Source organism: Anas acuta, chromosome 2, assembly GCF_963932015.1.
Source record: "Anas acuta chromosome 2, bAnaAcu1.1, whole genome shotgun sequence".
In the NCBI taxonomy this organism is placed as follows: domain Eukaryota; kingdom Metazoa; phylum Chordata; class Aves; order Anseriformes; family Anatidae; genus Anas; species Anas acuta.
In genome coordinates, this window is record NC_088980.1 from 80,302,053 (window position 1) to 80,329,017 (window position 26,965).

The following is a 26,965-nucleotide window of genomic DNA, read 5'->3' on the forward strand; positions in this document are numbered from 1 at the left end:
AAGAAAGCTAATACAAGAGATACGAGTTAAGACATCTCCTCCCCACAAGAGGAGTTTCATCAGCCAGTTGGATATTTCTGCGTCATTGGCTAGGATGTTCAACCCTGGAAAGGAAAAATAAAGTTGCTGCCATTGTCCTGCCCAGCAGGTCGTATCCCTAAAGCACAATTAATGTCAAGGACTTACACAGCAGTTGCCCAAAACCCAGCTTGCCATGCACGTTCAAGAAGCAAAAAGGTTCAAAAGGAACATGTTAATAAAATCTTGTCAAAACTTTGGAAGATGCATAAAATAATAACCGGGAAGAAAAATGACTTGCAAATAGAACCATTTAAGCAAAATGCATTGCCTTGCTATGCTGGACACTGATTTATTAAGAAGGGGGGTGGGGGGGATTGAGTATTTCAGGTGGTATGTACCAAGAGAAACTGAGCTGTCCCAAAGCTTTTATTAATCTGATTTGCAGAGTATCCACTACCATCAAGGGACCTACTAAAGTTGTTTTCTTTAAGGCTGATGTGAAAAGGTCAATGCAAATAGTGCTGTGGATTACACTGTGAGAAGATGACAGTCCTTTTTACCATATGGAGAGAAAGTTGAATTATTTTGTTTTCCTTTTCTGGTTATTTATTAAATGAGGATCATACTGTACAGGTATTCCCTTTTCCTTTCTAAAGGAAATGAAGTGTTTACATCATTTTGATTGATCTAAAGTAATAATTATTCTGTCCACCTATAGCTCCTAGGCAGTATTCTAGTGGCTAGAGCAGTGTCTTAGGCAGCATAAAACTGAAACGTACCTGCCGTGATACCTTAAACAAGTCACACGTGTCTTTGTGCACCTCTATTTTCATCTGCTTTCCCGCTTTCTTGTTGATTTAGCTCGTCACCTAAATAATGGTGCTCATCTGTCCCTGTGCTTGTGGGAAGGGACTCTGAAACACACTGCTGTGGGAAGTTAGCGTGCCCCCCCGAAATGCAAAAATGTTGGTAGTCCCATCAAGTTGTGCTTCAAAACCTGTTGTGATCTTTGTCACTGCTGCCCAAATGGTTCTCTGAAAGAGAAATGTTAATGGGTGTCGCACTTTTCTACCAGTATTTTCTGTGTTCTTGTGTCAAAAGAAAAAGTTTCTGCTGCAGTGTTGTAATACGTAATATTCAGTGCATATTCAGCAGGGAAAAAAAAAAAAAAAAGATAAATTTGGTCAAATACACCGTTAACTATTCTTAGTCACATTTAAATTATGTATTCATAATTAAAATCCCTATTTAGCCAAGACAAACGCGACAGAAGAAAGAACCAAAAGGACCTATATTTTCATGATTTAGTGTTTGCCATCATTCTATGACAAACAGACAGTGCTCTGGATGGAAACGTTACAAAATGCTGTTTACTTTCCCGTATCTATGTCAATTCATGCAGTGTTTAAGTAAGTGAATCCATGCTTTTGAGGGCTAAACCAAGTCTCAGTGTTCAAAAGTAAACATATTGAAGTCTCCCCTGCAGAAATCCCTGCTGTGAAACAAATTGAATATCAAATACAGCATTGTTTTCCATAATAAGCAATAATTGAACTCTTGTCAAAGTTGCACTGAACTGGTTAATAGCCACCATGTTAGGAAAGTGCTAACTTCCCTAGCTAGGGGTGTGTGTATATGTTATCTCCAAATCTAAAATGCAGCAATATAATGTCATGTACCAGAGAGGCCACTTACATATGCACTGAATCTGACTTTGTTTGTCTTCCCGCAGGCCATGTGGCTGATGCTGCAAACGGATGAGCCAGAGGACTTTGTCATAGCCACTGGGGAGGTCCACAGCGTCCGTGAATTTGTGGAGAAGTCATTTAAGCACATTGGGAAAACCATTGTGTAAGTATGAGTGTGAGACAGTAGCCACAGGTTGAACACTTCTAGCCTTTTGCATTTGCTGTGTTACAGAGCACTGTTTCTCTGTACTCCTCCTTTTTTTTTCTTTTTTTTTTTTTTTTCCCCTCACTTTCTGTTTCAGGACATAAACGACTGCCACAGTGAATATATCCAGTGCCTAAGGGAAAGTTGTAGGAGGGTACATCTTCATTTTTTGATTCCAAAACTTCATTTGCTGTTCTCCCATTCATTCCCCTTCTTGGGGGCAGATGCCTGTTCAAAGATGTTAGTAACAGGGTGCTTTTCATTACCCTGCTGCAAATGGGGTTTTCTGCCCAATTCTGCATTTTGTGCCCCCAGATCCCAGATATCCCCACAGATCTGCACCCATCCTCTGCGGTCTCAAGAAATGACACCTGCCAACCCTGTTCTTTCCACATGACAGCCCATCAGCCATTCCACAAGGATTATGTAGCAACTCACCCTGCATTCCTGCTAGCTCTTCTCCTACCAAGCCATAAAAATGTTGAGCAGTGGGTGCAGAATGTTTACAATGCATATTCCACATAGTTTGATTGAAAATACAGAATTCCTTCTCAAGGCCATATAATAAAACCAGGATGGCTTGGTGAGCGCTTTCCGTAATTTATATTTTTATTGTTTATTATTTTTTCAATTTCCCTCCTTCTGTATCTTCTCTGGGCCCCATGCATCAACATACCGATCTCAGCTGGAAAAGGGAGAGGAAAGCCACAGGCTCTTCCATGACGCTAGCGCCAGGGCTGTTCCTCAGGCCATCAAAGTCACTTGTGCAGCTGGTGAACTTTTGACAGGGCCAATAAGTTTTACTTGGGAACAAAAACTTGACAAATTCAATAAATATGCAGAAGTGCACAGATATATACAATATTATTTGAACAGCCAGTGGGTGGCTGGGGAGGTAATAACATTTTCTCCTCAATGAGTTTTTAGTCTGGTTTCAATTTTTGGCATCAACTTCCAGAAAAAAAAAATGATAGCGGGAAAGAGAGACTATATAAATAGAATTTCTAGCCCAAATGCTCAATTTTGGGAATAAGTTTCTCTCCATATTTTTAACATCTCTTCACTGTGAGATGTCCCTTTATGATCACTCATTGTCCCATATGCCTTAACAGTAGTGAGGTAGGACAGGGCAAAAGGGAGGGAGCAGGAGCTCTAGTATGCTTTCCCTTTCTTCTTTTTCCCCTTTTTCTATACTTTTGCTTCTCATGTTTATAATCTAATTCTTCCTAATAAGCATTGAAATTGATATGTTGTGGATTCACTTGTTCCATATAAATAAGAATTCTTGTGATATCAAGAACTTTTTCCCTGTCCAGTGTTATTTGCAAAAGGAAGAATGAATATTTGGTGGTGGTGGTTTGTGGTTGTTTTTTATGTGTTGTTTTTTTTTTGTTTTTTTTTTTTGATTACATAAAATTAGAAACCAAGATGTGTCGGTCAGTGTCTAGCTGAATGCCTTTTTTTGCAGATGTTCTCATCACTGCAGTTTCTTTTGACATCAATACATTTAACTGTTAGCTCAAAATTAAGCTCCCTGCTCTGGTATTAGCCAAAGAAATCTCAGGGTGTCCCAAGGCTTACAAATCAGCATGTATTTTTCAGAGAGTAAATTAAACTCTCGAGAAAAACAGAAGAAAAGAACAACAATTACCCAAATGCAAGTGAAAGTACTTATGAATAGCTTTGGTTATAGACAGGATCCGAAACACTTATTTTTTTTTGTTGGTCCAAATACACATTTTTTTTTGTCTCTTTTTAACTTTTTTTTACTCGTATATGTTTTCATGTGGTGGACTGCATATCATTCATGGTGGTGATTAGTACATTCAGTGTTTGTACCGAATCAATCACTCTTAAGTTTCACTCTTGGGGAAACTTTAGAGTATTACTCCAGCTGATGAGGTAGGGCAGGTATTCTGTGTGTGCAAAGGCATATTCACATTTTTTTTAATTAAAAAAAAGTAATTTTCAAAAATTGTGCAGGAATTTGCATGACATCTAGTGTCATGGATTTTTAGGAGCCTGAGTCTCCAAACCGCTTTAGAAACAGGGCTTAGGCTGGTAATCATCATGGTTCTTTTGAAATTTTTCTTCACTGTGAATATGTTATTAACTTCTTAAGCCATTTATGGGTGTCATGTAAATAGCTGTACATATTTGTACAGCTGAGGTGACACTTTAGGCTGTTTATTTCCCCTGCTCCTTGGATGGGGTAGTGTCACAACTGACCTACTACCATCCTATAGCCATCAGTCATCTTTCAAATTGTGTTAGATGTAGAGCATTTTTAAGGATTTGGAATGTTTCGTTAAGAACCTCCATAATTTTTGTAGATGTCGGCCTGGCCCATGCTTTACACACTCCTTACCCTCACTGTCTTCTTGGCTGGGCAGCTGGTAACCTTTCACATTCCTTGAAATCTCCAAGGGCTTTCTACTCCCACCTCCTGCCGTTTGGATATATCTTCTTCAGGGAGTAACCTGGCAGCAAAATCCTCCCCTTAAGTGTTGTGGGACCCCACTGGCGAGTCCCATTGATTTGTTTCTTTACAGTTTATGACAAGGCACCTAAGGACATTGCACCAGAGCTGCTAAATGAGTTCATGCAAGAATGGCTGCTTTCCTTCTATCTCCCATCTTGAAAGTTTGGATGTGCTGTTTTGGGGTTGTTGCTTTTTTTTGCAGGTGTTAGGAACTTTTGTAATCCCAAAAATTTATCTGGGAAATTTCCAGCAGTTTTTTCCACTTTTGTAAGTGATGGCACAGCTTCCCAGTATGGCAGTACAGTACACCTTTCAAAATCAACAGAACGATGGAGAAAATGCCCAGAAAAGATGTAGGGGCAAGCAGCAATTGACAGAGCTCATCACACACCTGAAAACACTGGACACATGTGCAGGGACTTACCAGCCCTACTTTGTGCTTTGGCAGGAAATGTTTTAAATGTAACAGCATCTTAGCTGTCACATCATGATATTGCAATAGAAAATGGGAAGAAAAGCAATCCTGACTGCCCCACCAACCAAGTAAAAATATATTTTTTAATTTTTTTTTTCTTCCAAACAATTCACATTAACTTCTACTGCTGAACTTCCAGGGCAGCCTAAAAAGTCTTTCCAAAAAGATAACATAATACTCTGTCAAAGCCAGTCATTAGCACATGTCAGGACTATATCTTCTTGCCAAAATGAAAGACAGAGAAACTTTACTACATTTTTGTAAGTAATGAAACGTACAGCTGCAATAAGACTGACTGATTCCCCTCTGAAATTGACTGTGAAGTGTACACAGAGGTTTCTGTACACTGTACGTTTTTTCCCTCTAACACTTCTTTTTCGAGGGAGAAATTTGAAATTATATTTATATAATCCTCTGAATCATTCAAATCCAGCCCTTTGTACTAACAGGAAAGCCTCAGAGCTACAAATATTTTCCCCCTGTAAGGATTACACTTTTTTTTTCTTTTACTTTCCCTGCTACTTATTACTAATTAAGTAGTACTTGGGGGAAACACTTCCCGCCTATAATTTGAACTACAGCAGGGTAAACGAAACAGGCAAACGCTTGTCTTGACTAATTTTCTGTCATTAATCTTATTAAATTAGAACAGGATTGCGAAGATAGCCCGAAACCACTACAGCACTCAGAGTTCTTCGCAGAGTGCTACAGAGACTGCTGTCTGCAATGTCAAAAAAAAAAAAAAAAAAAAAAAAAAAAAAAAAAAGTTCTAGCATTGGAAAGATTTATTGTGTTTTTTATTAAAATAAAAATACATGCACATTTGTTACAGAAATATTCATTGCTTCCAGGATCAGAATTAATTTGGGAAAAAATGAATATTTTACTCCAGTCTCTTGGCTGTACACACAAATTTTATCTTAACTAGCATGCATGTTGGTCTTCAAAAAAAAAAAAAACAAGAACCCCAAAAAGGAGAAGTTGGCAGATAAGCTGTGAGGTCTAATGGGGTGAACTACTGGCAGAACTGGAGCAGTGGCCTCTTCAGTGACTGTGAATGTTGATCTTAGCAAGAAGTTTTTGTTTCATTTTTTCTTTCTTCCTTAAGATGGAAGTTGGGGTCACAGACACACGTAAGATTTGAAGGACTTCTGTAAGAAAGGAAAGCCAACAATGTGTTGGTAATGGTGCTGCTGGGAGGTGAAAGAGGAGCCATCAAAAGTCATCATCTAAACAGCTGTTGTCCTCAGGTCTGGCTTTTGCCCACCAAACATTGCTGTCTGGTGGTGCTGTGCGTTGTATTTAACAGCTCAGGAAAATCAGAAGCATTCAAATGAGGAAGAAGGGAAGAGAATCTCATAAGTAAATTAGAGATATTTGGACAAGTGATTGACAAAAGGAACCAGCCAAGCCAGTGAAGAATGCACGAGGCAAAGCCCTCACTTGGGACTGTACCCTTTTTTCACTCTTCTTATTGTAGACTATCTTTTTTGGGAGGCATGTAACCTGATTCAGACAGAGAATTAACTCTTAACATCTGAGATGACTTTTTTACTTTCTTATTGATTTAAGCTTTTATCTTTGGCAGATCTAATAACTGTTTCAGAAATCAAGTTGGAAGACTGTAACAATTTAATACCTGATTTTGTACGTTGTGAGGTACAAGAGTTTCTCCTACATGAAGAGAGGGTGTAAATTAAATATGATCTTTCATATTCCATATTTTTCCCCCAAATGGGATGAAATTAATTCTCACAAATGCAGTTTGGAAAAATATCTGATCTTAGGTCAGCTGTAATGTTTTGTTTCTGTTCAAAAGTCCTATTAAAGAAAGAATCATGTAAAAATATTTTTAATGCCATTCCAAAAGGAAAAACATTCTGAAAATTTCAAAGCTTCATTTCTAGATCTTATTAATATATTATTTTTCTTTCAAATTGACAGTAATGTAACTTATTTGAAACTAAAACTTTTCTTTCCAGAGCATTTTGATTTTCACAGAAGCATTAATTTCTTGGAGAAAAAAAAAAATCTTGTGAACAAAAACCTTGTTAAAAAGGGAGCATTATCAACTGCTTTCCAGCAAAGGGGGAAGAACTTGAAAAGATTTCCAACGCACTGGAAAAAAAAAAAAAGAAAAAAAAAAGAAACCAAAAAGTAGGCCACGTAGCAAGTATTCTTTCCCAAAGATTCAGAATGTGGGGATTCACAATTTAGGTTTTTGAAACTTGAGCTTGGCAATGCTGGGAATTTAATACCAATGTTTTAACTGTGTTCCTTGAGCAAACAACCACTGAGGACCAGAATCGTGAGAGCATGAGAGCAAATGTTGAAGTACATCCCTGTATGGTAGCATACTTGTTTGTAGATCTAAGCACAAGGTATCAGTTAAGCAGTCCCTGTACCCTTCAATGCTTTGTCGCATCAGAGCTTGAGTTGGTAGCAAAGGAACTTCCAGAGAGTCATATTGAAAATTTCTCTACAGGAGATTACTTGCAAGAGACATCAGTGGTCTGTTGTATGGTGTCAGTTTTGCTGTTTATAAAGCAACAGGACAGATGGACTGCCCTGTAATCATGTGTATTGGCCTTCAGGTCACAAATATGCAAAGCCCACACAAATAGTATTGACATTAGCTGTGGAGAATGAGCAAAGCTTTCCTAAGAAGTCACTTTTAAGTAATTTATTGTTTGGTTTCAAATGTGAAAATATTTTATATCGGCATATATTTGATTTTTAAGGTGTGATAGTTGCTGGGTTTTTTTGTTTGTTTGTTTGTTTGTTTTCCCATATAAAGGCTGGGAGTCTTTAGCTGCTAATGATTCTGAATACTTTGTAAAATTCTGTTAGTTGTGCCACTCTGTAAAGATTAAGTAACAGGATGAAATGCACACACAAGTTGCATCTCTGTGCTTTTTGAAAGGTTTCATTTGCAGTTGATTTTGTGGCCACTTCATCAAAAATGCACACACTTCGCCTTATTTGCTATTCAATCCCAGCCATTTGGACCTTTTGGTCCTTTGCAGTGCTATTCCTGCCACCCACTGATTAACCTGGCTCCCCTGGGTCACTCCCTGCCCTCCTCACATCCCACCGAGTGCCCCAGCTCTTCGTCCTCAGAAAGTCCTCTGTCGCTGTTGATGTTTTTATAGCTTGAAGCTTGCTGTCTTACGGGATAGTTGTAGGAAATGGAAAATAATTGACATCTCCAGAGTCAAAGAGGAAAAGGAGCATTCATCACAGCTGGTAATAAGTATTAAAACAGTAGTAATTTGCGGATATGAAATTAGCTTAGAATTAAATGCAGTCCATTCCTCTAGAGAGTGTAGAAGTTCTTGAGGTGAAGAACCTTTTACACAAGTGAATTTGTGCATGCACTTGAAATATGAACTTCTTAGTTCTATGGAAATATGAACTTCATAGTTCTATGGCACTGCTTTTTGTCCTAAGCAATCCCAGAGCACCCATCTCCAACAGTGAGGTGCTCACTGTAGCAGCATGGATGTAGAAGGCATCGAGCTCCCTTGGCAGTAGCAGGGAGAATGGTCTCACGCATCCTCCTCTGGGTACAGAGCAGTCAGGCATGTGGTCAATGCCATCAGCTTTGAGAGCAAACCCATCCTTTGCTTCAGTGAGAGCGTGCAGCTCCTTAGCATGGGGCAGGTGATGTAGAGGCTAATTACCTGCAGGCTCCAGGACCAACCTTTGGTCAAAAGCCTACACTACACCATCCTCCTTGAATTTAGCCCAGTCCCAATTAGTCAAAATTTCTTTAGCCAGGGTCCTGTTACATTTTCCCCAAGGTATACAAGGCTCTTTTCTTGCCCACTTGGGCCCTAGGGAGCAGAAAAAACAGTAGTCCTTGTGGCTGGAGCTATCTAAAACCGCAATAACGTGAGGATTCCCCATGCCTCTTTGACCACGCTCATGCTTCAGGATAGTTTGGCATTACATTCTCCAGTACACAATTCTGACTGCAGTTTGACTACAAATTAAGGGGTCTGTTGGTGCTTTTGGTGGGATTTTTTTCCCCTTCTTTGTTGTTAAAAGAAGAGGGGAGAGGGAGTTGGTTAGCTAATTGGATGCCTTGCTCCCGGTGTCGGGTTGGCCCCAGCACAATCCCTTTTATCAGCAGTATGGTGTCCCCAGCTGGGAGCACGGAGGTGCCAGGAATAATCAAAAGTGCTGCTATCAAGTTCTACTGTGTTCACAATGAGAATTACTTCTTTCCTTGTGAACTTTTCACATTGCCGGGCTGAGCAGAACGGGTGGAGCTTTCTTCTTAAGTTATTTCTATTGTTATATAACTTCGATGGTGACATTAAGTGAGTCTTTACTGGCTGGGTCGAGCCTTCTGGAGACTGTTGGGTGTTAAATGGGGTTCTCTGCTCAGTGACCTCCAACAACAACTGACGTCTCCTGATCTAAGCACTTCCTGTTGTTTTACTGGTGACGGTTAGTTTTCTATTAAGCTCATTTGAGTCCTGCACATTTTTACCCTCTGCCCTTTAAAGGGAGGGACTAATGTTAGTTTTGGCTTCTGAATGGAAACTTTACAGTGCAGGCTTCAAACAGAGCAACTGTGAAAGAGAAAGGAAGAAAATTTAAGTTATAAATCATCTTTAGCATCATGTCATGACTATCTACAGCTGACTTCATCATGGCTATTATCTGTTGGAAATTATTTCAATGTAAAGTGTTCCCAGTATCAAGCATCCTACAGGCTTTGCTAGTCATCCAAAAGTCATGAGTTTCACTTAAAAAAGAACACGGGATTTAAAAACTAGTAATAATACATATTTGGTATTTCCTTCTGCTTTTTGGTGTTTTAACCGTCATGGGTACACAGAGGTCACATTTTCAAATTTTCCTCCATAGCCCTTGGGGCTAGAAACCCAAAAATGAAGGCTGAAATTGTCAAAGAATTAAATTCTTCTGAAAGCCTGGGGGGGAGGGCAGGGGAGCAAAGAAAAATCAAATCTGTGGCAAAATCCCAAGAACTGGCGGTACAATTAGTAAGTGGGAGGCAAGGGGCAGTTTTCCTTCATTGCTGATGACTGAGGCTAAATAGTCTAAATCACAGCGCTGATTTAAATTACATAGATTTTACTTGAACACAAAAAAGTAAAGGATTTCATCACCGTGTTTTTGTGCCAAGCTGGTTCAGAGCCCCATGATATACTTAGAAGCAAAAAGCAAGGAGCGGATAGGGTTTCAATCATAACTCTGGATTTTGTACGTTCGGTGAATTAGTTTTGAGACATCAATGTATGTTCCCAAACGTTTCATCCGAAACATTTGTTTTGAGAGGGAGCATTGTCCTCAGGCTTCCTGGCTGCAGTCTGCCCCTTGCAAAGGCAGAGCCACTCACCCATCAAACTGTGCCTGTTCAGCTGCCATACTCAGCCCAAAAATTTTGACCAGGACAGATGCTAAGCAAGTAGTCCAGGGCAGAACCAGATCACATAAATTACAGCAAATTGCAGGCTGTTCAACACATATGAAACTAATTTAGACAAAGGAGCTGACTGTAAGCTCGCAGGTAGTGAGTATTGTTTACAGTCCATGTATGTGAAGTGCCATGTCAAGCTAGGACTGAAAATTCAAGAACTGTTTTTGTTTTGTTTTTCCTGGTTAAGCACAAATTAGATTATGCAGCTTAATGCTATTCAAACAGAGCTTCACTTCCATAAAATTAACAGATTAAAGTGTTCCTGAAACTATTGGCTAAAATACAAGAATTAAAAATATTTTAAGAACCATTTTAAGCAACTTTGAACCAATCCACAAATGAAAAGGCTCACTGTCATATTTATTTGAAGATACATGAAACATTCTGAAATCGGGATGTTTTATTTTCCCCTCACATTATGTGTTTAATTTGGAAGTCCTGTATTTTAGACCTTCCACTGAATCAAAAACCAAAACAAAGAGACTTCAAAAGCCATTGTTGCTCCATTCAAGTCTGAACTCTGCCTTTGTTCCTATAGCTAATGAGTTTATACTGTCCTGCAGGGAGAATTGACACCAGCCTCAAGTAAATGAAAGCAGGCCAAATGTTGGTAAGATCAGAGCACTAAAGTAATTATGGGTTGATTAAATGTTTATCTTCTTTACAGGTGGGAAGGGAAGAATGAAAATGAAGTAGGGCGATGCAAAGAGACTGGCAAGATTCATGTGACAGTCAATCACAAGTACTACAGGCCAACTGAAGTGGTAAGAAAATGCCCTCTCTTCGCTTTGCAAATGAATAATCCAATCACTCAGCCAATAAATTGCTGCATTTGGCTAGCAGTCTGTGAAAACGGCTTAATTGCACTCCTGCTGCCAGCTTTTAGAGCTCTAAATTAGCCTGCTTGATGGCCCCTTTGCAGCCAGCTACCTGGGAACTAGCAAACAGCACTGCCCAGGAGGAGCGGGTCTGTCTGCCCTGCTGGGGAGATGCTGCTGTGCCTCATCACCCTCTCTGAATTGCAGAGGGGAGGCTTGGAGGAGTGAAATGTCACCCTGTGGGTAACAAAGCGAAGTATAAAACAACTTATGATGCCTTCTGGTCCTGAATTGGTTCGTGGTCATCTTTCCTCCAGATGCAAGAAGGGAAAGTAGAGGAAGGTGGGCACTAATAGGCTTGATTTTTGAAGTCCTCCTTCTGTGTCTTCGTAGCAGTGTTTCAGTTCCATTCAGTGAGTATCGCCTGTTCAGCTTAGATTTTGCAACGGGGAGCATCACTAAATGCCCATTTTAGAAGTGCAAGCATGCTTGTGGATTTTGTTTTCTCAGGCGTTTTGTGAGATCCCATTTAGAAAATGCTCATTTGCAGAGCGTGTCTTCGCTCCCAGGAGTGAAGTCTGCCAGGCGCTCGCACTGCTGGCAGGCCAGGCCTCTAACCCTGTGCTCAAATCGTCTAGTGAGCATGCTAGGAGACAAAAAAAACAGTGCTCCCAAGTCAGGCAGGATGGTGGCAGTGCACGGAGATGGCACAGGATGGAGCCTGGTTTCTGGACACGGGGAACAATAGGCCTTATTGTGCGGAGTGAGAGAGGGTGTGCCCAGGAGAGGATGTTCTCCTCTCCTGGGGAGGGTGACACCAGCCCCGCCGGCTGCTGACACAGCATCGGCTGTCAGTCAGCTCGTTCAGAAGTGCTGGCTTCAGCTTCCCGATACGAGCAAGGTGTGACGAGCACATTTGTCTTGACACAGGTTGCAGGGCGCGAGTGGGGAGCTGCGTGTGTGTAAGCGAACATTGGTTCTAAAGTGGAAGTGCAGAGGGGAATACGAGGATTTTGTGGTATGCGAAAAAGGGCTGGGCCCGTGTACCAGAATCAAATGCTAGGAAGTCATTAAGAGATGTCCGTCATTCTGTGCTTTGGTAAGGTGTCAGGATGATAAGGAGGACACGGAGACAAAAGGACTTGCCAAACAGGAAAAGGACACTTGACCCAACAAGTCTGCGCTTTGTGAGACCCGCTTTCCTGCTTTGTCATACTCCTCACTAATGAGTACATATTCCTCAGCATCCACTGGATGCCCTCGCTATAGCTCCACCTTATTTGTGTGCCCAGACATTTTCTGCTGAAATAGTTTTGTCCACCATCTTCTCTCTGTCTTTATTGGTCTATTTTGGGAACACGATTTCTGGATTTTAAATTCAGCTCATGACATGCTTGTCCATTTTGGTGTGTAAACAGAAGTTCTTCAGGAATGCTCATGCAATTGCTGTTGAGTCCACACATGAAAACAGGGATGCATTAAATACAGAGCACAATGTGCCCTTCAAATAGCACTGCAGATAGAGATCAGTAGAGATCTTTATCTGAAATTATCTGGTCTGCCCTAGACAACCTATTTTTCCCTTGGGCTCTCTTCCGCTGCCCCCATCTTGCCTTGCATTTAACATGCTCCTTACTCGGTTCCCATGGAAGCCAGGAAGGCTGTGAAAGCTGCTTGAGCACAAGCAGGGGTCGAAGCACCAAATGGGAATCACATTTGTGAGATTCCAAAAGGCCGGACCAAAACCTAATCCATTGCCAGAAAGCGAGGAAAAGCAATAAGAGAACTGAAATAGACTGACGGCGCGTGTCCCCTCCTGCTACCCTCACCAAGATCGCTGAGGGCAAGGACGCCTCAGGTTGACATTTTTGCAAGAGGCTTAGCCAGATCGGTTAATGGGAATTCTGCTGTTGAATCCTAGCTGACACACAAAATCCAGTGCTCAGATTCTCATGTCTTACTTGGAAATGTTTCTGTCTGTCTCTCTAAAATTTAACATGGTATTCTGAAAAGTGAAAATAAATAACATTTAATCTTGTATACAGTCAGTTCTGACAGTGCCAATACATTCATTTGAAAACACATTTGTTTTCTTCAGTCAGTGATCCCTGGGGTCAAGGCCTCCCATTGAAAAGCTTAGCTGTACTGAAGAAGAAACCTTGAAATGTGAGACTGTCTTCTGGTCAAACTAAGTAGACTCTTTGAATGCCTCGACTCTAAATCTCTTCACTCTGCTTTTTGACTGCTTTGGGGCCCCCTGATATTTACTGGCCTTGGGAATTGTTCCTGCTAATGCTTCTAATGCCTGTCTCTCTCCTTCAATTCTTGTGCCTTGCTAACGACAAACCTATTGCTATCATTTCTTTTGGCTAGTATCCTCTCAGTATCCTTTTTGACCCTTCTTTTAAATTGTGTTTGGAGACTGTAACCTGCTGTCTGGATTGGAAAAAAATGATTACTTCTGCCTTTCTTAAAATCAGCAATTTTCACAAGAGCTCCATCACAAGCTTGCTTTTTATACTGAAATTGATACAGCAATAAAGATGCTTTCATGCATTTTGCAGTCGTTTTTAGCACATGGCTGGTAAGGTTGTATGTTACATTCATTTGGGCTCTAGGTATGAAAAGATAAGTTTCCACTGCAGTTTACTCACCTGTAGAATTTAGAAATGATCTCACTAGTCTTTTCAATTATTGCTACAATCAGAATGTAGGTAGGCAACTTAGTCTATACTTGGATTTGAATAATCCACTTGACTTAAATATATATATATATATTTTAAAAATTCAAAACACAATTCTGTGAGCCAGCTCATTCAGTTGGAAACAAGCAACCCTGCAGCAGAGGATATTGGAACCATCACATCTCTCAGACCCTGAAGTGGGGTAATTTTTATAGAATTTGGGCCTGTCTTTAATTTTCTTATCTTTCAGCAAGATATTAACTCACTGTCATTTCTTGCATCTTATTTACATATATTAGAAAAAATGGAATAATCCTAAAATTAACAACAGAACAATGGTATCTGAAGGAATCAAGTAAGATAGTCAAGCAGGTATTTCCCTCCAAGAGTTCCACAATCATTGCTTCTGATCAAGTTAAGTAAGTTTAAGTGTTTGAGTAAAATTGCTTCTAGTATTTTTGCATGGCAAATATTAAGCTAACAGTTCTTCTTGGTGTTTGCATCATTTCATTGTGCTTTCTCGCAACAGTGAAAATCAACCTCAGGTCTCATTGGTCTGACCCATCACCAGAGAACTTAAGATGTGTATTTTTCAGTTAAGAATTTGATAAATTCTATCTTAATATTTCTTTTAAATAAAAAAAATAAAATGAAGGGGAGAAACATTTCAACCATATGGAAGTGTTGTGTATGTTACAGGGAATCCTTCTGCTTCATCCCACCTGTTTCTGTAGGTGTCCCACAGCTTTTTTAGATTAGGAGCTGCAGGTTGAATTCATGCATTGAATTTGTTATGGACTGGCATGGCTGTAACTCTGAGGATGTACATAGATCAATGCAAATTTCCTTCCTTTATGCAAGCCCTAGAACCTCTGTCACAATGTGATGCTAATGTTTAAGCACACATATGGCCTCTTATTATTCTTCTTCAAAGAAAAAAGGGTATGCTAACTTTTTCCTTTTGTTATATGCCTTCAGCAGTTAAGCATTTTTCTCCCAGTACTTTCTAGCACTGATATAAATGAAACTCCATGCCATAGTTAGCAGAAAAATTCACAGCAGCACAGTGTCCAAGGATACTTTGTCCTCCTGGAATTATTTCTCTCGAGCTTCTCTAACTTCTAAGAAGTTCCATATCCCTCTGCGCCAGCTTGCTTACTTTTCAAAGGATTGCTTGTCGAATCTAAATATCTACAGAAATATATGAAAAAATAAATTTTCCAGGTTTTCTACGTGTTGCTTACACTAAACTTTACATCTTTACTTAACTACATGTGGCCTCAGTTGCCCTTTTTCTTCTTTGGAATTAAGCAGGACGGCTTTAAATTTCAGTCTCTTCAGATGTTTTTTAAAAATTCAGCTCTATGTTTCCCATGTTTCATAGGATTCCAGTAAAAAATTCCTTGGGGCATATCACATTCTCCCAAAGTCAGCTTTCTTAAAGTCAAAAACATTTGTGAACTCCTCTAAGTGTTCCTGCCGTAAAGACCATTTAGACTCTAATGAAACCGTGGTCACAAAACCCTGACTGCCTTGTGCTTCCACTTCAGTTTCCATGCAAGCTTCATTTCCCACTCTTAAGTTCAGAGCAGGCTGTGCTTGTAAACTGTTTAGATGTCTGTATGAGGAAACACATGCTTCCCTTCCTTAAGGATCTTTATGCTCATCAATGTCAACGTGCGACCTGTATTAATAGTCACGAAAATGAAATGAGAGCATTCAAGGAAGAATAATCTTCAGATAGTTTTCCTGTCTATTTTCCTCACTGGCAGCCAGGTGAAGAAGTTGCATGTTGTCATAACTCTGGCAGTCTTCTCCTGTCTTTTTGTTTTGTTTTTTATTCTATTTTTTTCTTGTTTTGAAAACACATGTCAACATCTGAAAACTACTGCTTTGGTAAATGATTGCCTCTGTTGTCCTTAATTCTCCTCCAAGCTGGCTTTGCTGCTGTGTCAGCCAAAATATTTATATCATTCCTTACTTAAGACTCAACATTATCTCTGCATTCCTTTGCCACCCTCTTCCTTTTCTTTGTCTCTCCTGCTAGTAAAACCTGCAGTAGATTTTTTTTATTTTATTTACAGGCCTTACGTATCAGGCGTTTCAGAAGCGTCTCTGAAAACATACATGTCAAATTCAGCCAAGTAAAAGAATGATCAATAATAACTTGTCACTGTGTGCCATCTACAAGGCACGGAGCACTTTAAATGTTTCTCTACGAGCATGTAGAAGAGGTAAAAAGCAGTATCAGCGCGTTTCAGCTCGTGAAACACGTGTATGGCAGAGCAGAGGGTCTGTGCTGCGTGAGGGAGGCCGTGAGGTGGTAGAGGTAGGAGGAGGAGGAGGGCCAAGGGCACTGCGCTCTGTGCAGGAGCCACTGTTCCTCCACAGGTAGCACTCTGTTTTTTTTGTCTCATCCTGACTTCGCTTGCGTTAGCAGTTCCTTGAAAGATAGGAAGATCATTTTTACTCACAGGTTTTCCCCTCTCAGGTTTGAGGTCATTAAACCTGAGAATCTTCAGCAGGTTCATGTCTAGCCTGTCTCCCTGTCCTGTTTAATCCTCCTCACAGGCTTGACGGGAGCCCTAGCTTACCTCCTTTTTTATGGGAGCAGCTACCTAATACGTACCCCTCCAACACTCCCACACACATTTCTGACTTTTCGCTTCATAACTAGCTCATTACATCAGTATTAGACAGCCGCATCCAGTAAAGGAATCCCTCTGGACACTGCTGTTTGCAGTCCTCATATGCTGTGCTTTACTCAGTTGCTTCTCTTTGCGTCATCCTGCTCCTCCTCTGCTGTGCCTCCAACAAAATATGTCTCTGGCAACTTCTGCAACTGGCTCTGTTCCCCCTCTTCCTTCACCACCTCTTTCCCTGCTGTCATTCCTGAGGTTTTGAAGCCAGCCATGTGTCATCTGTGACCTTCACATCTTCACTGATCTTCCTGAGAACATCAGCCTGTCTCTCTGAGTCTGCTCTCTGATCCCCTAATACCACAACTATCCGACAAGAGTAGCCAGAGGAAGAGGATGTCCCAGCCTCCTGGGGTGTAAGTTGGAGTGACTTTGCACCCTGACTGTTGCACCATATGTTCATATGTTACAAGATCCGTAGTTTTTTTGTTCAGAAATGTTGGACTGGCTGAAGAAATCTATGACTAACTTTGGGCAAAGCTGTTTTCCACTGGGGGTAGGTAAAGAGATTGCAAGCCCACTGAAAAGCTCATGTAAAGATAAAGCTGTCATCCAAGCAGAAGGGTTGGTGGTTTTAATTCATTGCTCATTTTTCTAAATGATGCTGACACGTAGCAATTAGTGGCAATCTTGGATGTGACAGATCCAGGCTCAACTCCTGAAAACAGATTTTTAAATTAAACTTAGGTGACTAGAGGATTAAGACTGAGGGAGAGGTGAATGAGAACAGAAGGCTGTTTAGCTCCGTAATTAGGCCCTGATTCAGCCAAGCATCCAAGCAAGTGCTTCACTTCAAGGGCATGAATACTTAATAGGGACAGTTTCCATACTCGGAGCTATGGACATGCTTACGTGCATTGCTGCATCATAATGTGAAGTAAAGCAATTCATCTGTGATGGATGGGAACTAGATGGTCAGCCCAAACTCTTGTGGGAACTCAGGAGGTGCCAGCTGACTGTTCTTGTTTGCATGCTCAGAATGTGTGCTCACATGTATGTGAGCACAGTACCCAGGAGAGGAGATGCTGAAATACAGTTTCTTTACCCAGGTTGTCCTAGGATGGTTTTGCAGGCAAAAAGGGATTAGACCAAGTTCATGCAGTCTTTAGTTTTCATCAGCCGCTCCTGCAGTGACATTTCCTGTCCGTAATTCTTCTCCGCCTTCCTGGTGGTAAGAAGTCTTACTGCCACCTCTTCACTTATTCATGTTTATTCATGCACAGAAAGCCTTTCTTTATCTCACCTCTTATCCCTCTGCCTCCCCCTTCTCTTGGCTTGCCATTTGGCCTCCTCCCGCCTGTTATCTCTGTCTGTTGTCTCGCCTTGTTTTCTTATCACCGCCTGTCCCACACAAACACTCCCTGTGCTCCAGCAGCTGTGGTGGGAAATGCAAAGCCCCTGCAGGGAGGTCACAAGGGTGGGAGAAAGCCTGGAATGGGCTAAAGCCACAACTGAAGTCCAGGCACAGGCAGCACCAAAGACACATTCATCACAACTGCCAAGCATTGCTTCCCACCAAGGGTTCCCACTACCTACAGACTTTTACCTACAGCCCTTCCCCATTTCCTTCATGAGATCAGGTGTTCAAAAGAGCTGAACTATGGTTCAGACCACATTTTGGAGTGTGTAGTGACTTGGGTGAGACTGGAGACCTGGTGGAGCACTCAGCGCGAAGCTGTTCCCACCAGGGCTTTCCAAAGACCTCGTTGTCAGAGGTAGTGGAGGTCACTTACTGACCTGATTGCTTATTTGTGTTCAAAAGTGTGAGCATTTCTGAAGATCTGTCTCCCTTTTGGAGGCTGTTTCTTTTATTTTACAGTAGGATTTTAAAAGCAAAAGTCAAGCAGTATGTTAATAATACTGTTCATTGTGACTGTGGTTCCCACCATGTTATAACCTCTTAAGTATGCTGTGCCAACACAACATTTGCTATGGTTTTAAAGTGGCAGCACAGAACCATAAAATACATGATTTATATGACAATAAAAGTCGCTTTTGAATACTGAGGATATGAGACAGAGGTGAGGTTTTCTTCAGCAAATCTGGATTAAACTCCTCTCTTGCTAATTTCTCCAGCATTTTCAAGAGCTTGCCTGACTTCTACTGTATTTTATTTTATGGGTGAGTGGGTGCATAAAGGAAGAGGCTGTTAGTGTGTTTCATCTGAGAAACCAGAAGATGGTTTTAGTGCTGTTTTAAAAGCAGCTTCTGCTGGGTTTGGGTCAGCAGATGTCTTGACATCAGCCTTTTCAATATTGAGTCAGTGGCTGTCTGGGGGTGCAGCTGTCCCTAGACTGGATATGCTGTGACACCTAATATTATTCCTGTTTGAAGGATGGTACTACAAGCTATCAATTCTCAAAATCACGTCCTTCCTCCTACATGTCTAAGTGTTACTTTCTTGTTGTTGATGTTATCAGAGTGAGTTCAGTTGTCCCTCTGAGGGACACCTCGGAGCAGTGAGAAAGGGCCATATGGACAAAGCCGAGGAGAAATACATAAACACGCAGCCAGTTCTGAGGAAGGAGGAGGGTTTGGGGGTTGGTCTCCAAGAGCTTTCATTTCGTGTTTTTCAAGTTTTTCACAGTCCAGAAATGACAGTAGGTTTCTTTCGCTTTCTTGTTCTGTTTCTTTAGTTATTAAAAGTTTATTCCTCTAAAAAGTGTGGAAAGTTTTGACTTTACATTGGAGATGGAGAAATATTCAAGAAGCATTCTGCTCAGAAGGAAAAAAAAAAAAAAAAAAAGAGAGAGAGAGACAGAGGGAGACCAAAACTGCTTTTTCACTTTTTCTAATGAAAGCCTAATTTGCAAGAGGGAGTACCTTTTTGGTGGTACTCAGGCTTGCTTTCAGATTGATCATAGAGGTCCTCTGTCTCCCCCAAAAAAATCCACAAGTTTTTTTTCAGACTCATATCTTTATCCTTCACTATTAGCAATTTCTTTTGAAGAGGCAAATGGTTGAAAGGAAGTGGAGGTTTGGAACTGGTCGTTTGCAAAATAAACAAACCGTCACTCTTCCCTTCTTCCACTTTTAGAGTCATAATTTGTAAATTAACAACTTTGTGATGGAGGTAAAATGGGGTGGGACCTTTGTTATTGTTGCCACCCTGTGATGATGATGCCAATTAGTATTTAACCACCTTCCATATCTTCATGTCTCATCTTTGTATTCCACTATAAACCTGTAGTGATGATACTTGCCTTATCAAAACTTTAAGCATTTTATTTATTATTTAGTATCCTTAATACTTCTCTAGTGTTGCAAGAGAGCTTCTGTGGCTAAGTTGCAGGAGAAACTGAGCCTTGTCGGTCTAAGCAACTTTTTTAAAGTTTGTTGTTGAATAAAACCACAGAAAATGATCTTTGTGGCACAAGCATCAATTGTACTTATCATGAACCAGGAAATGGATCTTTGTGCCCATCTTGGAAGCTCCCCAAACTGTCTGATGTCCCAGCTGGATGGGTGAAAGGGGAGACAGTATTTATCTGCAAGGCAGGAGAGACTTAAACATTAAAGAGCTTTATGCCTAGGATCAGCTGGAATTTTTGCTCATTCCTCACATATAGAGTCTGAGCTCACCAAAGCAGACAATATAAAAAATATTAACAGGATTCAAGAAGACATTAGTAATAGATTAAGAGTGTAGGCCTCCCTTGAAAGACTTTTTTTCTTGATTTTTTTTTTCCTTTTCAGCCTGGAAAGTCTGAAGGTGAGTAGGTGAAGTCAATTTTAATAATTCACAGACAATAATACATCTATTCCTCACTTGACAGAGCTAGTGTTTAAACTATTAGCATTGCCTGGCATGACATAAAACAGGATCAGTCACTCATCCCTTTGAAACATCTAACCTGGCTTGATTTAAATGTCTTCCTTCCAGCCTTGCCAGTGCATTTTAATAGTCTTGGTAGAGCTCTCAGCTGACTTGTGACTTCAGACTTTATCTGCTGGGCTGTGGTTAGGAATGGAGTACGACAGCACCATTCCTCCTCAGCTCTTTCTGTATGCAATGACACAGAAACCTCAGTGCTGCAGATAGCCATTGAAATTCAAAACAGACCACTTGACTGCTGAACAGAAATGTCTTTTTAAATCAGATTTTCTTTTTGGAACATTGTTCTGTAATTTTGGAAAACTCTTTTTTTTTTTTTTTTATTCCTCCAGACTGCTGAACTGGTACTACTCTGCAGTCATGCTTTGTATCGAATAGCTGTAAGGGGAAAGGTGGATTAACGATAATGAAAACAAAAAATGTGTTTTAAAATAGGACGCCTGCCTGTTTTTTTTTACAGTAATCTGTGACAAGTTCATGTTTATAATTCACTACATCTGTTACTGAGTTAGTGCTTTGCAGACCTTAGTTTTACAAATTTCCAGATTGGGTGACTAGGAGTTGAATTGCTTTTGTTTTTATTTTTTCTTCTGATTGACCCATAAAATACTACACTTCCACCTTCTGATTTAGAAAGCAAAAACATATATATTAAAGCTTCTTTACAATAACAAAGACTTCTGACTAAAGCAATTGGCTCCCACTGTAGTTTTCCCTTAGATAACAGTTGTAAATTCCCAAACCTCTAATCTTTGGCAGCATTTCCCCCTTGATCCTAGTTTCTGTTTCCATGTGTTGGGAGAGATTAAAAAGTTGGTTGTGAAGGTGAAATTGGAAACAGAAGAAATGTGAGGTTTTAGGAAAAGCGCAGGTGAGTGATATGACCAAGTTTGTTCTGTGCACTGTTTTCTTAACTAGGAAACAAAGCCTACCAGGGCCTTTTCTTATACTGCAGTGTCACCACTGATCACATGTTGTGACATTCACTCCTCACTCTAAACAATTCTTCTGTAGTGCTAATCCTATATGGTTACCACAGTCTTTTATCCCGCACATAGTTGGCTTAAAGGGCTTGCGGATGAGTACCCAAGGTAATATTTAGGTGTTTTTCCTGACCTTTCTTTCTCTGTCTCCTCCCCAAGGTGCTTATTGGTATTATCTCTGCATTTCACGTATTTGTTAGAGGCCTTCTGCAAGGCTTCTAAGCTTCAAATAAAAAACAAAATTAGTCTTGACTGAAGAAGTGAATCCAGAAGAGCCAGACAGCTCTGGCACTGTAAACAAAAAGTTGGCATGATTAGAATCTGACTAGCCCTAAAGGTAAGCCACCCACCTGTATAATAACTCAATAGCTGTGTGCCACACTGAACGCAAGAGAAAGGTGGACATGGGAGTGAGAACAGAAATACAGGAAAGCACATCATTCACTACAGTGGAGATTCACAGCAGTGAAGACTTATGTGCACTTGAAGAACAGACAAAGGGAGTTGGTGATGGATGATAGGCAGTTTGCGTGCCAGAATACTCACAAGAAGTATTCTTATTTTTGTCTTCTAGTATTAGTGACCACAATTAGTTCTACTTTGGCTTAGCTGCTGGATGGAGTCTTTTAAAAAAAGACTTAATTAAGTTCTTAAATGTGGCTTTGTGAAGGATTTCCTACTCCAGACTAATGCCTGGAACAATAATCTTTGATACTCTTGATAGCATAGCTTGCTATGACTGAGAATAGCCTGGATGCAGGCATCTACATCCAGCAGCCACTTCAGCTAGCGATTTGCTTGCAGAAGAAGCAGGTGTTGAGGCATGACTGCCAGGAGGGAACTTCTGGGAGAAACCATCCATGTGCACAGCTGTGAGAGGTGGCAGCTGATGTGCTCGCAGTGGTTTTTGTCAGGATCAGCATTTATGTACCAGAATGCATCAAATGGGTATTTCGTACCTTGACATACAGACAACTGACTGGAAAGTTTTGCGATAGCACTGGGAGAACACAGCTGCCATTCGTATATCTGGGTATAAGTTATCACAGCTTTGAGCTGGGAGGGATGTGATGAAGTGGTTGGAGTCACTGTTGCTTTTGTCAGGGTCTGTCAAGGCTTGTCCCATCAGTGGCGGTAAGAGGAAAGGGTTTGCTGAAGGAGTATGCCCTGTGGTCAGAGAAGTTTAATCAACAACTAATTTTCCACGCATCAGTGAATGCCAGTGACTGCTGGAGACAGAAGCTAAATATGTAAGAAGTAAATGCATCCTCGATTTGTGTGTCAGCTTTTCCCTTGTTGCTGACTGCTCTTTTATTTTTTTCTGTAAAGCCTGAGGAAGTTGGGTTGTCCCTCAGGCCTCCCAGTGCTGTTTTTTTAATTGCCAAGAACTCAGCTTGACACTGCTTGCAGTTGCCTATGAGCAGAACTTAACAAGACATAGTACAGCCAGTGTGCCCTCAAACATTTGGTGATGTGAAGACTTTCTCAAGGGTCATGTGTAGCCTAGCAAGGACAGTTCAAGACACTGGCATGCTCCAGCAAATGTATCATACCTCTGTCTCTTTTCCAAAAGCCTTGAGGATGTTGTTGAAACAGGTTAATGAACTTTTTATCAAGTTCTTATATAGGAAAATGTTAAATTTGGATCAGGATTCTGAGTGAATGAATATCCAGTTATTTATTTTTTTTCCCTTTATTTTGTTTCCCTTTCATTCATTGTTATCAACTGGCTAAATTTTGATCTTCTCAAAATCAGTACCGTCTAAACATTTATGGAGATCTCTGCAGAGCAGCACCTTGAAAAGAGACATTCTGTTGCTATAAATTATTTTATTGTGGGCTGTATATCTATTAGAGAGATGGAAAAGGAAAGGGAGGTTTAGACTTTTCTGTAAGGATACCAATTTGAACTGTAATACGAATGGGAAGAGATGACTTGACGATGCACTGGTGGAGGTAAACAGACTCATTTCTGTGGAAGGGGTGTTGACAAGCAGTGATTTTTGGGAAGCCTCCAGACAGAGTCCAGACACCGACTTTGGGGATTTAGGCAATATAAAAATGATTATTAAAAAAAAAAAAAAAAAAGACATTTACATCAACTGTGCCTGTCTTTTTTTCTTTTTCTTTTTTTTTTTTTCACAGACTTTTGTTCTATTAAACATTTCCAGAAACACTTGTACAGTTAAGCCTAGCACTGTGAAAAGAACTAGTATACTTTTTTTGATAGACTCTTCCTGTGTTGCTTTTGTTTCTTCAAATTGAATGTGTTTCAGCTGCAAGTTTACGTTTAGGCTGCTTCAAAAAAAAAAAAAAAAAGATATATAAGGCCTTGAGCATGGTAAAACTATAGAATTCACATAGACGTGAACTAAAATGATTGCTTTGAATATTGTGGTGGTAAGTGACCTTGCACATTCACATGGCCTTAAGCATAGATATAGAGATGGCTTCCTCCAAAGCTAAGTTCCAGGCATGCTGACAAAATCATTTGCTCATGTCCCAGATATTGCCTGTTCTCATCCCCCTAATTCATTGTAGTTTGGCCTAATAAGGTGATGATGTATTAGAGAGGGGGACTTACAAGTGTGTTCTGCTGTTTTGCTGCTTCTTTTTTACCTCCTATACAAAGCATCCCATTGATTGCTGATTCAAAGCGAGCAGATTCCTCACTATGTACCCTCAGATCCCTCCTGAAAATTCTTCTCTTTGATGCCCACAGAAGTAATTATCCTACCGATACGCTGTGACTTACTGTGTATTGTGATGACCACTTTTGTTTTATGGTGCTGTCTCCTTTTACTACCCTAAATCTCAATTAATTTTGTCCCCCATTTCACATATTGAGAGTATGCTGAGTAAGGGAAGCAAGCAGGGTAAATTAGCTCATCTGAAACCTTGTTTTTGTCACAGTAGCAGTAAGGCTTCATGTTGCTGGCTAATTCAGCCATGTGCAGTATGACCTCAGATTATGAGTTTTTGTGCAGAAAAAGTCATTTTTGTCCACATTTGCAGCAGTTAGAGCAGGAAGATCCTTACTGATGGCAGAGGTTTTTAGAGACAAACTGTAATAATCACTGTGAATTCTCTGCTTAGTTGAAAGGAATGTCTGCAGGAACCTGCTTATTATGCCTATTAAGGTTCAGACCCATAAATGCAGACTTCCATCTTCATGAAAAGCTGAAGTAAGCAAACCTGATTCATGGCTGGGTAACAGGACAGCTTTTCAGAGTTCTTAGACCCAAGGAGCTCATGGTCTTACTGGAAACTCCTTGGATACCATCTTTAAACGTTTTGCAGTATTTTTATTAGTACTTTCCAGTCCTTGGTGGATCAATGGAAGCCTGTTCTGAAATTTTAAGCCCTTCTTTCTTTGCATTAGAGTTTCAAATTAATGGTCTGCAACTGTAAACTCACATGTTTGCACTGACACATTTTTTTTTGAGGTCTCGTGTGCCTGCAGTTTAAGGAAGATCCAAAGAAAATGAAAGTGTCTGACATGGGGCCATGATCTCCTATTGCTATCAGCTCATTAGACAAATTTTACAAATATAATCAGGAAAAAAAAATGCAATAGTGGCTTGTTGGCTATATCATACAAGTGTTATACTGGTAACTGTGTTGCTATAAATGTCAAAACAGTGCACATTTTTGGCAGTTGCAAAGAATCTTCAGAAGTGTTCCTGGAGGCATACTTTAAAAGGTGTATTTTATATTCAAAACAACAAAAGTATTGTAGGATATAAATGTTGTTTCAGCTAGCCCTTATAAGAGTTTTATGGCATCTGGTTTTTTCTCTTTCAGAAAGATGCAGCTGGTATCTAATAGATAGAAATAGATCTGTCCCATCCATTTTCTACTAAAAAAGAAAAAGAGAAAGAATTAGGAGTCAGATAGTTTAATGTTACAGATTTGGTGCGTCCCCTGAGGTGAGTTATCTACACTTTCTGATGCTAAAGAATCAGAAAGTTTTGTGTGGAGAGTTTGGGAACTCATTTCATTTATACCGTGACCTGGTTCTACGTACCATCTCTACATTAAAATGTGTCTTACAGTGGAAGGCTGTTACTACCTGAGTTCGCTCATGTATCAGCTTAATTCTGCTACTGGTGCATGTCATGTGGGCAGCGTAGAGGTTTTTTGCAGGGCTAAGGCTTGTCTCCTGTCCTCTTTCACCATGTGCTTGTGCACAGCATGAGTATACATCTCTGTTGACATACATTGTCTTGATATTGATTTCTTTCCCTAGCTGTCCACTTTAACTGTCTGTACTGTGATCTTCTAATCACCACCTTCCTGTATGACCATTAGTCATTCCAATATTTTCCTTCTTCTTTCCCCACAGTTGCCCGTTATCCCTTAGTTCTGCTTTTTGAAACGTAGTCCCTGCATTTTTACACAGGTTTGGGTGCATTGGTTGCTTGCTTGCGTTTAAAGAAATCTGGGACCCTTTCCCCAGAACTCAAATTCCCCAAATCCAGCATTGCTCAATCCTTCCCTGACCAGTCCTTGTTCTTCCCCTGTTTCTGCCTGCCCCACTGATGAGTCTGCTGGAGTGAGTCCCACTGATCCCCAGCACCAACTGCTGCTTTCTGCTTTTGCTGCCCAACTAGCTGAACACACAAGTTTCTTAGTCTTTCAGTAGAAACAAAACTATGGGTCTTATTCTAGAAAATGCCTTTAAAGAGGACCCTCAAGAATCCCAACTCTTGCTCACAGAGAATAAAAGCAAAAAAAACTCAGCCTGGAAGTATTCTACATACAAAAAGGAAGGAGGGAGTCCAACATTTTTTGTCTTTTTTTTTTTTTTTTTTTTTTCCCAGATATTGATAAGTGAAACAGAATTTCATTTGGTGTTCATTCTTGATAAGACGCATGTGCCGCACGCATACATGTGCTTTCTCTCTCTTTCTTCTCTGTTTAAATCCCATTTAAACAGTGCTCAGATACTGCTGGGAGTTGTAATCCATGTGCAGCTCTGTCAGGAGGCAAACACCAGCTGGAGAGACGGCTCTGCAGGACGCTTTGCAACCAGTTGGGTTGCTGAGGAGTTATAAAAGAGGGGAAAAGCGGTTCACGAGGACTCAGCCAATGCCTTTTGGAAAGCATTTGTTACACTCTCTTATGAGCTACAAAATCTGTGTCTTGTACAGTTTCTTATGCGTAGTGAGGGGCAAGATTGCGAAACACAAAATGACAGAACTTCACAGCCAAATTGGTACTTTCTCAGATTTGTTTGACAATTTATTGCATACAGCTTCAGAGTAGGCTGAGAGCACCTATAAAAAACTGCTGTTTAGTGCATAGATGGAAATTCAAAATAATTTGTTCTTTATTGAAGTATTTTTCCCCGGCCAGAATCACCAGCAATGTGAACATTTCTTGTTAGCTCTCTCTTTCTGATATGTGTTTCCAATACCCATCTCTAAAGTCCTTGTCTGGCTATATTTCCAGAAGGGTACTGAAGCAGCACAGATGTTTGGAAGTTCTTCTAATTAAACAGTGTATTAAGACACATTTACAGCTGTGCCGATTCAGAGCTCAAGGTTAACATTCCTGTACTCCAGTACTAATTGAGTAGTTGCCCAGAGCATTATCCTAACACTTCTGTAAAACAAAGTGC

General features: G+C 40.4%; 1 protein-coding gene across 1 annotated transcript in view; it reads left to right on the forward strand.

The window, feature by feature from the left end:
* Positions 1 to 26,965, forward strand: part of GMDS (GDP-mannose 4,6-dehydratase) — a 407,324-nt gene that overhangs the window by 324,804 nt on the left and 55,555 nt on the right. The window contains exons 8-9 of the mRNA XM_068670937.1: positions 1,754 to 1,872; positions 10,991 to 11,087. Of these exons, the coding sequence (XP_068527038.1) occupies positions 1,754 to 1,872; positions 10,991 to 11,087 (216 nt within the window). The remainder of the gene's footprint in view (positions 1 to 1,753; positions 1,873 to 10,990; positions 11,088 to 26,965) is intronic.